Below are 14,020 nucleotides of genomic sequence, written 5' to 3' on the forward strand. Positions count from 1 at the left end.
TGCAGAGGAGCAGCCTGCCAACCCACAAACATCTGCTGTCCCTGTTTCTTTTGCAACAAATGCATTAAAAAAATATGATACCTGTGCTGCAGAGAGCTGGAAGGCAAAGGGGGATTGCCAGCCCCTGCAGCTGACAAAGAGTGGTGGCTGTGCTGGAGCTGCAGCCTGGGAAATCCATTAAGGCCGCATGGGGTGTCAAAGTGAAACAGGAGTGCTGGGCTTGCAGGGCAGGAGGCAAATTCAGAGAGACCTGGAACAGCAGGAGTTTCTCAGGGCATGCCTGCCTTTGCCCTCCCAAAAGCTGGGAGCAGCAGGGGAGCAGGCACACCTGAGCTGCAGTGAAGCAGAGGCACAGAACCCCCCTGTGCATCCCCTCCTGCTGTGGGGAGATGCCCAGGGAGGGATTCCTCAGAGCAAGCCTTGCTCCAGGGGCTGGGCCTGTCAGCTCTGCTTTAGGGTTAGTGCCATCCTGCAGCCATCCAGTCCCCCCGTGCAGGTTTCAATGGGATGGAGGGGATTTAGGAGCCTCCAGGCAATCCCATATAGTGGTCCCAGTTACCCTCTATCCTACATAACAGAAGCTGGTTAAGTATTTTTACAGACAGGTTTCTGCTCCTGAATGTAAGCAACTGGTCAGGGTGAATCTTAGTTATTAGCAACCAAAATAAGGCTCTAACCTCTTGCTTTCCAACCCAAGCACAGCAGTAATTTTTGTTCAGTGTGTAGCAATACTGCCTTGCTATGTCCTTATTTTGGGATTTTTTTGGGTACACAGAACTATTTTTCTTTTTTCCACATTTTCTAATGAGTTCTGGCGGTAGGAAGTTGTTTGTAAATCACACAAGTATTTGTTTTACTGGAAACATCTGCTTTAACACATTTGTCTTTTTAAAAAGGGCAATTTTTTTTTAAACAAAGGTATTAAGCTGCAATGTAAATTGGGCACATCTGTTTATGAGTCACTGCAATAGCACTGCCTCTAGTGCACAGATCACATGGATCTCCAGGGGCCTGATCCAGACAATTACAAACTCACAGCTTGCTCTGCTCCCTTTTCCAGCTCTCCTCTTCCCAGAGCTCTTCTGCCTGATTTAATAAATTATGGCCACTAAATAAGAGAGACCTATTTAGTGTCTGCTAATAATATTAGGTGTCTGGCCCAGCAGACCAGAGAGTATGAACAAGAGACTGAGGCTGTGCTGAAGCCCAGAGGCACCTGAGGGCCAAGTTCAGAGGAATTATTTATAGCTGGGAACCCCAGGCTGCACCAGACCCACTCTGCCCATGGTGCTGCACCATCTCTGCTGCCTGCAGCTGCTCAGGGCTGCCACAAAAAAACACCAAGAGAAGCCAAAGAGAGGGAAAGACGTCAGCTGAACCTCCAAGATCAAAACCTGACCCACCAGCTGGTATTTATCCACTGCAAACAAGAAGGTCAGCAGAGCTGGGGGACTGGTCTGAGGCCCAGGAAAAACATTCAGCTCTGGTACTGCAGTGGCTGGGGAGCATCCCTGATGATTCTGGGGTAAATAAAGCCAATGAGGGGTGGGAAGGGCAAATCCAAACCAGCATCCCCACAAGAGCTGCCAGACTCCAACTGTGCAGGGCAAAGCTTCCTGACTGGCACCACAGCCCAAATAAAGCTACAGGAGTCAGGAAGGGACACAGGAGGTGATGGTGCATCAGATGCTCCCTAAGAATAGGCACTGGAGCACAAGGGGGGAGTTTGCTTCCACAGGGAAGGGGAGAGGGGAGCGTTTTGGGTATAAATGCATTCCTTCACATTCCCTGCACATGCCTTAGCAGTGATTTATGTGGACAAGAGAAGAGATACTGCAGGCTGTGTTCTGTGATGACTTTGGGGAGCACACAGCCTTTTTTTTATTTACTTTTTACTGGAATGATCTACAGAGAACCAGAAGAGGACAAGCAAACATACCAAAGCTGCAGAGCAGCCGGCAGAGAGATATCAAGGAGACAGAGGATATTACTCAGATTCTGATAATAACCACTGGCTCCCACCTGCCAACTGCAGGCTGTCTGACACAAAAAACTCCAAAAACAGGCTGGAGCAGATGTCTGCCTCCCTGTGCAGGAAGTGTCTCCAGTATCCATGAAACACAAGCAAAATAGCTTAGAGTCCAGCAATTTTTTAGACTCAAGATACTGAATTCAAACAGGAAGGAGGGAGGAAAAAAACAGCAAAGCAAAAAGATGTGTCTCACATTGCAGTTGTAATTTACATTTTAGAAATCCTGCTGGGACTCCTGCACTGGACTGAGGCAGTGACAGATGCCCTGGCAATCTGTCCAGCTGCCAAACCTGATGCTCAGCAGCCAGCAGTACCTGCCAGTGCAAACCACCCATCCCTACACATCACAGAACCACCAAGGGATGCAGCAGCACCATGAGCACTCAGTGCTGCACAGGGTCCCTCTGCACCCAGCAAAGAGCCAGCCCAAGGCAGCAGCTCCCACCTGCCTGGAGATGGGATCCACAGAAACAGGGACACACCTTCCAAGAAGGAAGGTGTGGGGAAGGGAAGGTGCTGCTGGGTTTGCATTCCAGCTCTGGGCACAGCCCCAGGCTCCTGCAGGAGGGGAGGGCAGAGCATCGTCCCAGGTCCCACGGGAAGCAAAGAGCAAATGAAAAGCAGGAACAGACAGCAAGATGTCATTGAGAGCCCCAAATACCATTGAAGACACTTTCTGAAACAACAGAAGCTGGTCAACATGCCAGATTTCCATTCCCATAAAAGAGGGGGAATGTGCTACTGCTCCAAAGCAGAACAAAAGCAAAACGTGTCCAAATTTTTTGTTGTTTAAATTTACAAAATTTTAAAAAGGCAAACTGACATACCATTCCAACAAAGTCAATAAATTCATTTGGGTTTGGGGTTTTTTTTCCCCTCTGGTATAATTAAAAATGTAATTTCAAGCAGACTTTGAGACAAGAAGCTGCTGTGGAGTGAAAGCAGACAGCATTACCTTGTGCTTCAGGCTGCTGCTGCTTCACTTCCCTGCTGCAAGGGCACAGAAAGATGTTTCAGTTCATTCCAAAACAAGAAAATCCCATCCAAAGCTCCAGCAAGCTTCACTGCCTCCCAGTTCCAGCAGAGGCAATTTGCAACACAAAGTCTCCCATCAGAAAGTTTCTGGCTTGCCCTAAAAGCAACATGAGGGGAGATTCAATTTTGAAGCCAAGGCACTGTTGCCCCCGGGAAGATGCCCCAGAAAAGCTGGCAAAGCCAGCAGACTCCAGAACCACTTGGTTGCCTGAAATTTGTTGCAGGGGCAGAAACCCATCTGGGCCCTGCGTGGAGCTGTGAGAGCCCCAGGGCAGGAATGCAGGGGAAGGCAGAGCACAGGAGGTGGCAGGTCCGTGGGAAGGGGGACACCCCTCCTCCAGCTCACAGCTCATCCATCCCAGCACCAGGGGTCAGGATCTGCTGCAGATACACCTGGGAATCAGGGGAGCCCTGCTCAGGCAAACACACCTGGTTCAGTTCATGTTACTGCTGGTGTCAGCCCCAGCAGATGTGCGTGCACAGCTCAGGATAATGCACACCAGCCGAGGAGAGCTCCTGCCTGACACATGATGGATCCCCTGCTCCTGGAGCACACGGAGCAGTGTTGACTCAGTAATTGATCCTGTCCTGGTAATGCACCCACTGATGAGTGATTTGCAGGCCAGACCCAAATTCATACTATTTTCACTTGCAAAGCAAGGGGTGAGAAGAGAGACAGAAATGAGGATTAAAAGACCAGGATCCTAGGAGGTTTCTCTAGAGAAGCATCCTTATTCCCCTTTCCAATACCTTTTTGGCAAGGACTAAAAAAGAGGCTGCCTTCTGGGCAGGTCTGTGTTTCTTTCTTCTGGGGACCAACAGCAACCAGCAACAGGCTCTGTGGCCAGGTCTGTGCACAAGTCCAGCATGGGCTGTCCACTGATTTAATTTTAAAAACCTCATCTCAAGTAATGCCTCTTCCTCCATCCAGGTTACATCCAGATCCCAACATCTTCCAGATATTCAGCTCAGAGCTACATTTAATCAGGCTTGATTATTTCATAGACATGTACATTTATATTTATGGAAAGATGTAAAAACTAATTTTCAGAGTGCAGTGCTGCTGTCTGCAGCATGTAGGGACCTGTTGGATGCAGGCAGGGAGATGCTGCCATGCAGACTCTCACTCAACCACATCTAAGCCAACTCCAGCTCCCCAGAGCTCCTGGCTGCTCACACCACAATGTGATGCTACAACTCACACTGCCAGGTCATGGCCACAATAACCACCTGCACAAAAACAAACACATTTGTTCAAATTTGAGGAGGGGAACCAAGAGGTCAGGCTTTTTAAGGCAGCCTGGAGAATTTGAGCATTCCCCATCTTGTTCCACATAGGGCTCAAAAAGTGCTCTGAAAGTTGTACCCAAAATGTTTCCAGTGAGGGTTTCCATGATCCACCTGACACAGCATCTGCTCTCCTGGACATCTTCAGGGCAAGAGGATGGACAGCAGAGCAGCAGCCACAGCTGAGACACCAGGCCCTCCTCCTAAGCACTTTCAATGAGACAAGGACACCTGGCCCAACATTCATGGACACAGCTGCATCTCCCCAGGACACTTCTTGGGCAGATGTGTTTTATAGTCCTTGGTTCTTGTCTTCTTTTGTCATTGAAAGGGACCTTAAGGATGATCTAGTTCCACCACACTTGCCATGAGCAGGGACCTTCCACTGCAGCAGGCTGCTCAGACTCCGTCCAAGCTGGCCTTGAGGACATTTTCTGGGAGAGGGAGGGCCCAGCCCCGTGCCCACAGGGCATCCTGTGATGTCTGAAGGCTGAGTGCTGGCACTCTGACACAAGTGCTGGGCACACACATCAGCCAGGACAGCTGGGGCCCACTCCAGGGCCAGAGCCCTCTCCCACAACAACTGTGCCCAGCAGCCTCATTTATTACATCCCATAATCTCTCTTATCAGCTTACCTGCAGTGAGGCATTAGCAAGAGCCAAGCCGCTCATGAAAGGGACACCCTCTCCTATGTGAAAAGTCAATCAACATGTTATATTGTTATCAGGCTCTCAGACAAACCTCTCTTTGTACAACAAAATGTGCAGATACAGAGCCCTGACTATCAGTGTAAGGTTATCTTGTTGAGCCTTTAGCAAGTAGCACCTGATCTGCTTCTGTCTGAAATATACCTTTATTGTTGTCCCTTAAAAAGAAAACCAGCTAAATTATTTTGCCTCTCCACAAGGAAAAACAGCAAAAAGGAAAAAAAAAACCAAAAACCACCAAACCAAAAAGCAAGGCTGCATCCAAGTCAGGAATTGTGTTTCCCAATTTCATCAGAATTCATGTCTTTTCAGCCACAAAAAACAGATTCATCACCCTTTAAGGATAAATATGGCCATCACTACTGCAACTGGGCACATTTTTGCATACTTGAAATTGTTTTGAGGTGTTCAGTCATGTAAGATGCTGCACTCAGTAACAATTTAAAGAAACATTAGCTCCCAAATTACACTGTTGAAAAGTATCTCCTCAGACACCCTGGCACAGTACAAGCTGTTATTCAAACTTGCAGCCTAACTAGAGGGTGAGCCCTTTGCCAGCAGACTGGCATTATAAACATCTGGGAGTGATGAGCAGTCCCAGACTCCCAAAGACCTTGGCACATTTTTGTGTTACAGCAGAGGCACCGTCTCATCTGACCTTTAGTGAATTTCCAGCCCTTCAGCCTCACCAGTCACTCCACACTGAGCCCACAGACCAGCCAGACCTTCCCAAAGAAGGATTCAGACCAGCTCACACTGGGAATGTGATGCATCATGTGATTTATGAATATTCCCTCCTCTGATTCAGCTCTTTAAAATATGGTGCATCATTCTTTGCTTTGGGTCAGAATGGACCAAGACAGAGGAAGTCCTAAAAAAATACCAGATACAAATTGCTCAGATGGACTTGGGTCTGTAAGCACAACACTGAAAAAAGTTAAAAAACAATTAAAAATTGAAGTGAAATTGAAACAAACAAAAAAGCTAGAACCATGGGATAATATGCCCAGTGGATTTACTTGCTGATTCCATAGATGGTTTTTGCATATATGTAGCTTTTCTCAAAGCACAAATTCTGATGATGACTTTCTACTTCTTCAGTTATGGAATTAGTGTTTCTTTGGAGGAACTCAGGGCACAGAGGTCACAAGAACCCTTCCAAATGTACACACTGTGTACAGTGTGAGGCCTGCAAGAGTCACAGCAGCACAGCCAGCTGAAGGATGCTATGAACAAGTCCTCCTCCAAACACCACCAATAATTTTCTCAGTCTGTCAATAAAAAAAAAATCATTTTTTGCTGACGTCAGAAGTAAATTAATGAACTTGCCACTCAATTAGAGGGTCAGTCAACTGCTACATGTGACTCCCTCTCCATCTTTTAGGTTTTATTTAGACAATGATGATGAATTCTTGACTTTCAACCAGACCTTCATTAAAAGAAAAGCTCAATAAACACAAACATTTGAAATAGAACAGCAATAATCAGACTATTGCACTGTTTCAGTCTGTACAATTCCAGCTCTTCCATCAGGATAATCTAGCTGACATTTGGCCTTGTCATTTTTTCACCCTGGGACAGGATGAATGCCTTGTAAAACAGCATGTTTCTGCTATCCTTGCTTCAGTCAAGCATTCACTCTCTTTGGAGAGAAAAAAAAAAAGTAATTTTCTGCCACTAAAATGGTAGTTAGAAGCCCTAAGGCTTTTAGCAGATAGAAATGCCCATGGGAAGGATGCTGTGTCAATCCAACCCATCTCAGGCAGTGCCTGAGCCAAGGACAGGCCGGCCCTGCTGAGGCACACACAGTAAATATTGGTACTGCACACAGCATATTTGTCATTAGGGCCATCCAAGGCTGCAGGCTGTTCATCAGGATGGGACAAGAGCCACGTGGCCCTGCACTGTCAGCAACACCCACACAGATGGGGATGTCTCCCACCTGTGGCAGGAGTGTTTTAGAAGGCATTTGGGGGTTTGAGAATGCCTGGCTCAGCAGAGGGATGAACAGTCCATGGAGCAGAGCAGCAGCCACAGGTGCTGGGATAGGGGCACCCTGGAGGCACTGCCAGAGCAGGGATCACTGCTCTTTATTCCCATAAAGGATGGGAATGCATCATCTCGTAAATATTTTAACTGATGTTCATCTGTCTCCCAGCACACACATGGAGTGAGCCTGGGCAGACTCTGATTGCTATTCCCAGGTTGGGAGCATCCCCTGTTCCAGCACAAATGCTCATTCCTAAGGAACTTTTCCCACAGAAATGAGCAGCAGAAACCAGGAGGGCAGCAGCCAAAGTGACCTTGTCTGGCCTCCCCCTCTGCCATTCACAGCCTCCACCTGGACAGGGAAACCCCCTGGTGCATGTGTGATCCCAAAATGAGCAGCCCGAGGGAAGGAGCTTGGATTGATGGCACCCTCCTGAAATAAAGCCTGGAGAGGCCAGGGGGAAGGGAGGAAGGTCACCAAAGGCTGAGCTGTAGGAACATTTCAGCACTGAGATTTCTAAGACATGGAATGCTTTTCTGGGCATTGGGAGCTGTTTGAGAGCAGAACAGGATGGAAGTTGCAACTCACAGGGTTTCAGAACAGCTCCAAAAACGTGGTGCAAGACAGAAACACAGGGATCCCACCCTGTGCCACACAGGGCACAGCCACCACACACACACAGACCTCCCCTGCCTGTGATGTGCACCCCAAATTCCCATTTGGAAGCAACTCCGCGTTTGTAACATGGAAAAAGGGGCTGCCAACAAACAGCCTTTCCACCTGGGAAGACACCCCACCTGGCCAGCTCAGAGGCAATATTCAAGGCTGCAATTTGATGATGAGAGTAGTACTCAGAAAAAAAAACCCTGCCACGAGGATAAATCAGTGGCAAAGTAAACTAGAAGTCACTAAAGAGTTACAGATCTGGGTGGGTGAAGGGGGAGACTGTGCTGATTCTTCAAAAAGCACCCAGGTATGGCATGAAGTGCAGGAAACCCACAAAGGGTCTGGCAGCAAATGGGCAGGGCACAGGAGAACTTGGGGCTTCCTTGGGGGCTTAGAAATAGCCAAGGGACAGCTGAGAGCAAAACTCACTGCAGGTTATTGCAGCAGGAGCAGCCAGGCAGGGGAGCTGTTTTACACACACAAACTTGCAGAGCCATCTTTATATATTTTTATTGCACACATCTATCCTTACATATCTCATGGGATGAGGCCAACTTCCCTTCCCAGGACAAACTATTTCTACTTAATTCTGCCAAATCCATCTGTTCCCAAGACAACTTTTGTTGCTGCCTAACACAGATATTTTGGAAGAGTAAATCTTCCCCTCAAACTCCCAACCCCTTCCCCAAGTTGCTGGATTGTTCAGAATGTTCTCTGGGTGCTTCAGCTACTAAAACAGATATTTTCCTCCCAGCAAAGCTTGTGAGAAGCCCAGGGGCACAGCTGAGCTGGACCAAACCACCTTTGCAAAGCCCCTGGAACGCCTGCACCTCCTCTCCACCAGCATTTAATAAAGCCCACATCTGGCACAGGAGCCTGTCCAGCATCCATATTTTAATTTCAGGCTCACTGGGAACAACCTCTTTGGTTCCAAGTGGCATCTGGAGTGAGCACACCCCAGGTGAGCTCATTAGTGGCTGGCTGGAGCATCAGCAAAGCACCAACCACCCTGGGCTCCTTTCCTTTGGGTGCCTGTTGGTGCAGGATGGCTGATCCCAGCAGGCTGAGAGCACATGTCTGCATCACACAGCCTGGAAGACATTTGCACTGACTCATAATTTGGGGGGAAATGCTATAATTCACTGGCAGACATGCTTTGCCATTGGAGTGGCATAAATATAAGTACAGAGCTCTATTTTTAGAGCTGCATGGCCAGGGTGCCGGCTCCGTGGGTACTCCATTGACAAACAGGATGCACTCTTTCTCTGAGCTGGGAGGTTTTCAGCCCTCCCCCTTATTGTAAACATCATCTGCCTTCAAAACCCTTAATGTGTTGCAGATGTGACAAACAATAAAAGACCTATCATGAAAAAAAGCCTGCCATCTCTGTGTTTCCCACTGGGGCAACATAATAATGAATTTATTAGCATATAGGGCTCACCAACATATGTTTATAGTCACTCACAAACTTCTGACTTGACAGTTTACAAGTATGTTTAAATCATTAAAGTTTAGGTTGACTGTCCAGTTACTACAGGCTCATTATAAATAGGAAACAAAGGTTACATTTTATACAACAGGCGATAAATCAAAACTAGTCTGTATTTTAGACTGACTTTTTCCCCCCCTCTTTTGCTCTTTTTTTATCTCCTTATTTTCAAGACTTTCTGAGGGGACATCTTGGTGAGGCCAGTGCCCAGCAGATGTTTGCAGTTAGCTGGCAGGACCCACACTGGGGAGCAGGAGAAAATCCCACTGGAGATGCAAGGACCTCAGAGGTGGCAAAATCTGCCCATGTTTTCACTCAACCAACAGCCAAAATCGGTGCCAGCCCAGGACACTCATCTCTCCTCCTCCTCAAGGCATCACCAAGTCCCTCTGCAAGGCTTGGGAAACCCTTTGAAGGGAGGAGTTCTCCACTGCCAACCTGCTCAAGCTGAACAAAGCACCTGAGAAAAGGAGGGAAAGCCCCAAACTGTGCCCCCAGCCCTCAGGGTCAGCAGGGGGACTCAAACATGCTCAGGTGGGGCTCTGGGTTTGAGCACTGCACTGCAGCACAGCCTGCCATCCATGTTCCTGCCCCAACACTGCAGAACATCCTGATGAAACCCCTGCTCAGCAACACAACCCCAGCCACTCCCATCCCCTCTGCCTCTATTACAGGGTAACCACCTTGGGAAGGAGAGAGATAAAGCCACATTAAATGTAAAAGTTCATTTTGTAAACTATTTAAACTATTTCCAGATTTCAAAGCCTGGCATCGTTTCAAATGGGCATGCTACCCTAAAATTTAGAATTTGTGGAAGTCTGGGGGGGGGGGAGGGGGGGGAATGTGGAATGGTTTCTGGTCCCTTTTATTTCTTGCTATGTACATGTGATATGATGGAAAAAAATTAATTGAAAAATACCCTTTCAAAGTAAAAAGAAATCTCATTCTCAAAAATGTTGAAAATTAGTATTTCCACACCATCAGCAACTTTTCCTGGGCTGGTTTCCAACATAAAACTTGAACAGAGCCACAGTTTATATCCAATACCAAGCAAATAGGATTCTGTCACTGTCATATGAGCTTCACCTCTCTGCTCTAAAGCAAAACACAAAAAAAGAGCACATGGCATGGGCAAGCAAGGAAGAAAGCCTCCCTGACATCACAGCTCACGCTCTCTGAGCTCAGTCAGGGCCTTAAAGCTCTGCTGGACAAACTCCACACTCTCAGCAACCTGAAAGATTTTACCTGCCAGGAACCCCATGCCCCAGAGAGACACAACTGCTCTAAAGTTAATGTTTGCCCATCCCACAGCAAAGGCAGCAGCAAACAGGACAAGTCCTCCTCTCCTGCTGCATGTTCTGTACCACAGTGACAAGAGAGGCAAGTTACCAGGGAGATCAATGCAGTGATTAAACCAGAGGCAGAAAGGATCACATATCCAACTTCAGAGATCACTGCTGATAGTGTGGGGAAGGCTTTAAAAGGAAATTAGAACCACATTAAAAATAACATCAAGGTGTGACACAAAGATCATGGAAAATGAAACACATATCTCTGCTCTCAGCACAGGACACTGTGAATCACCTGTGTGTTTCTTTAACATAAACTTTGTTATTTAGTTCTTGGATGAAATTAAGTGCGTTTTAGCCCTCTCAAAATTCTGTGTTTCTCTTTCAGACTTGGAGTGGAGGACTTGAAAAGTCTTTTCTTTCCCTTACTTAATATCTGAATATATGTATTTTATGCATTTTACATAATATGCCAATAATCTTTGATATGAGACTGGCATTTAATATTTCAGCTCTCACTTCATTAAGGATATTTTAATTATCCCAGACCAATGGGAGGGAATTTATAAACATCTGTGCTTCATTTAGGAGCCCAAATTTGCCTTTTAAACTTCAAAGCTGCAAAGCTGATTTTATCCAGGTTCAGTTGTCTGGTCTCTCAAAGAGCACCATGTAGCACTGGAACCAGCACCAAGCGGGCCAAGCCTCCAGCCCACAGAGCAGCACCCAGCACTGCTCATCCCTGCTGGACACAGCCTCCAACAGCCTGGGCTTGCTCACAAAAACAAACCAGGAGATGCTGCTGAGCTCCACAGAGCTCAGAGGGCCGAGGAGAAGGCTCACACCAGCAGCACGAGTGAGTGCCCAGGTCACCACTGGTCCTTTGCCTTCTCCTCCCAATGGGTGACCAGGGGCTGCCTCATTAATAACAGCAGCAGTGCCTCAGGGCTGCTTTCACAGGAACCAAGGACATGACTCACACTGGTGAGCAAAGCAATTTTTAGGCTTCCAAGTACCTAAATCACTTCTGCAAAAGGAGCCTGAGGTACGTGCAAAAAGTCATTGGGGGTTTCTAAACCCTACATCATAAATAAACATCATTTACTGCACTCAAACAAGCCTTCCTGACTCTCTGGTGCCCTCCAGGAAGATGAGAAGCTCATCTCCAATCTCAGGATTGCAGGCAGCTCTGGGAAGGAGAGAAGAGGGTGACCTGAGACCTACATCAGATTTTCACCTTGCCTCAAATCCTCTCCAGTGGGCTGCACTCAATACACCCCTACAGAACCAGCCTGCAAAAGCAGAGGTATTTCTTCTCCAGCTGCTGCCTGGACCGGCACCAGGGCCAGCCAGGACAATTCGGGGTGTCTGCAGCTCTGGGCCAGGGCACTGGGGGTGCCTGCAGTGGGTGCACCTGAGCAGGCCCCAGGAGCAGCTCCCCACACCATCTCCAAATCCTGCATCCCACAGAGGGGCAGTGCCACATCCCCATCACCTGCACCCCACAGAGGGGCAGTGCCACATCCCCATCACCTGCACCCCTCAGAGGGGCAGTGCCACATCCCCAATACCTGCACCCGTCAGAGGGGCAGTGCCACATCCCCAAATCCTGCACCCCTCAGAGGGGCAGTGCCACATCCCCAAATCCTGCACCCCTCAGAGGGGCAGTGCCACATCCCCAATACCTGCACCCCTCAGAGGGGCAGTGCCACATCCCCATCACCTGCACCCCTCAGAGGGGCAGTGCCACATCCCCAAATCCTGCACCCCTCAGAGGGGCAGTGCCACATCCCCAACACCTGCATCCCACAGAGGGGCAGTGCCACATCCCCAACACCTGCACCCCTCAGAGTGCAGTGCCACATCCCCATCACCTGCTCCCCACAGAGGGGCAGTGCCACATCCCCATCACCTGCTCCCCACAGAGGGGCAGTGCCACATCCCCATCACCTTCACCCCTCAGAGGGGCAGTGCCACATCCCCATCACCTGCTAGGAAGCGGAGCTGGTTCCTCACTCTCAGCTCTCCATCCCCAGAGCCTCTGCCGCACTCATCTTCATCATCGCAGTCCCCGCTCTCCTCCTCCTCCTCTGTGGCTTTTCCTGGAGCTTTTCGACGGGGCAAAGTCATCCCTCTGAGCAGCTGGAAGACAAGAGGGGCACAGTCAGTCACTGCTTCCCCCCACCCTCCTGCTGCCTCATCCTCACTCACTGGGGGAGCAGGGGACACAGGGGGACAGGACTCAGTGGAGCCAGGACAGTGGGACAGGACCCCAGCATTCCCTGTGCCAAAGAACTGAGGAGCTCAGGCTCATTCATGGACAAAGCTGCACAAAAAACTTCAGTGCAAGAAACAAAAGGAGGAGGCAAAACCACATTCTGGGCTTCTACCCAGTGAGAATCACATGAGCCCTGCCAGACCCCAATGTCACCAAAGCTCTGGGGTCAGCTACAAAACACGTGTCCAAAGTTAGGCCAGACAGGGGAAAACACAGTAGCAAGAGGAGCCTCTGTTCAGGGAATCTCACTGCTTTCAGGGACTCTCTCTCTCTCCCATTTTAGATGTAACACATGAAAGGAAATGGCAGATCTCTCAGGTCTGCATGGACCCCACAAACATAACCTAAAAATCTCATTTCTCACTCTTAAAGCACAGAGGATGCTAGTGAAAGTTTTTGGGGTAGCCAAGTGACACAATGAAAGCATCTTTTAAAGGATGTTTTAAGGCTGGGTCCTAAGGAACAGTGAGAGTTTGCAGATCCCTGAGACAGGACTTGAATGCTTCCCCTGAGCACAGGGTCAGGACCATTTTCCAAACATGGGTGGGAGCTCCCCACACTCCCATCACAGCACACAGAGGGATTAGACACATTATAAACTATCAGCTTCCTCTCTTCACTGACTTTCCTGATTTTGCTGTTGCTGAAAGCAGCCAGCTACTCCATCATAAACCCAGATCCCCTTTGAAAAAGTGTGAGTCAGCTAGTTAATATATGCTGAAAATTTCTATCACTGCCACTCTGCTGTTAAAAGCTTCTTGAATTTAATCTCAGCGCTAAGGAAAAAAAAATGAAAAGGATAAAGTAACAGAGAAGATATTGCAAAATGGGAGCTTTCCACATGCTTCAGGGGTTTGGTTAGTTCCATCTCTTGCAGCAATATGCATGCCTTGCAAGGCATTTTTTAATATCTGGAATCTAGGTTATATTTTTAAACGATTATGCTAGCCTCAGAAAACAGTTTCTAAAATATTTATCTCCTGAAGTTTATACAGCCTTGGAGGAATGCCTTCGGCATCTGGCTCGCCCTGTCCACAGCAATGTCCACATACCTCAGTGTTTATATTAGAGGAGCATAACGTAATGAAAAACAAATGGCTCCATGTGAGACCCCTTTGGGTTCCCCAGCTGGGGCAAGGCTCTCCCTGGCACGTGCCAGACTCTGCCTGGTGTGAGAACCATGGTGGCTGCACCCATGGCAGGCAGCAGCTCATCTCCTCAAAACTCAGGGGATTCAGTGCTTCCA

General features: G+C 48.3%; 1 protein-coding gene across 1 annotated transcript in view; it reads right to left on the reverse strand.

The window, feature by feature from the left end:
- The window catches only part of GPC3 (glypican 3), a 142,269-nt gene that overhangs the window by 13,524 nt on the left and 114,725 nt on the right, over positions 1-14,020 (reverse strand). Inside the window, exon 7 of the mRNA XM_036402387.2 lies at positions 12,485-12,638. Coding sequence (XP_036258280.1) covers positions 12,485-12,638 — 154 coding nt within the window. The remainder of the gene's footprint in view (positions 1-12,484; positions 12,639-14,020) is intronic.

The sequence above is a fragment of the Molothrus ater genome, chromosome 14 (assembly GCF_012460135.2).
Source record: "Molothrus ater isolate BHLD 08-10-18 breed brown headed cowbird chromosome 14, BPBGC_Mater_1.1, whole genome shotgun sequence".
NCBI classification, from domain to species: Eukaryota; Metazoa; Chordata; class Aves; order Passeriformes; family Icteridae; genus Molothrus; species Molothrus ater.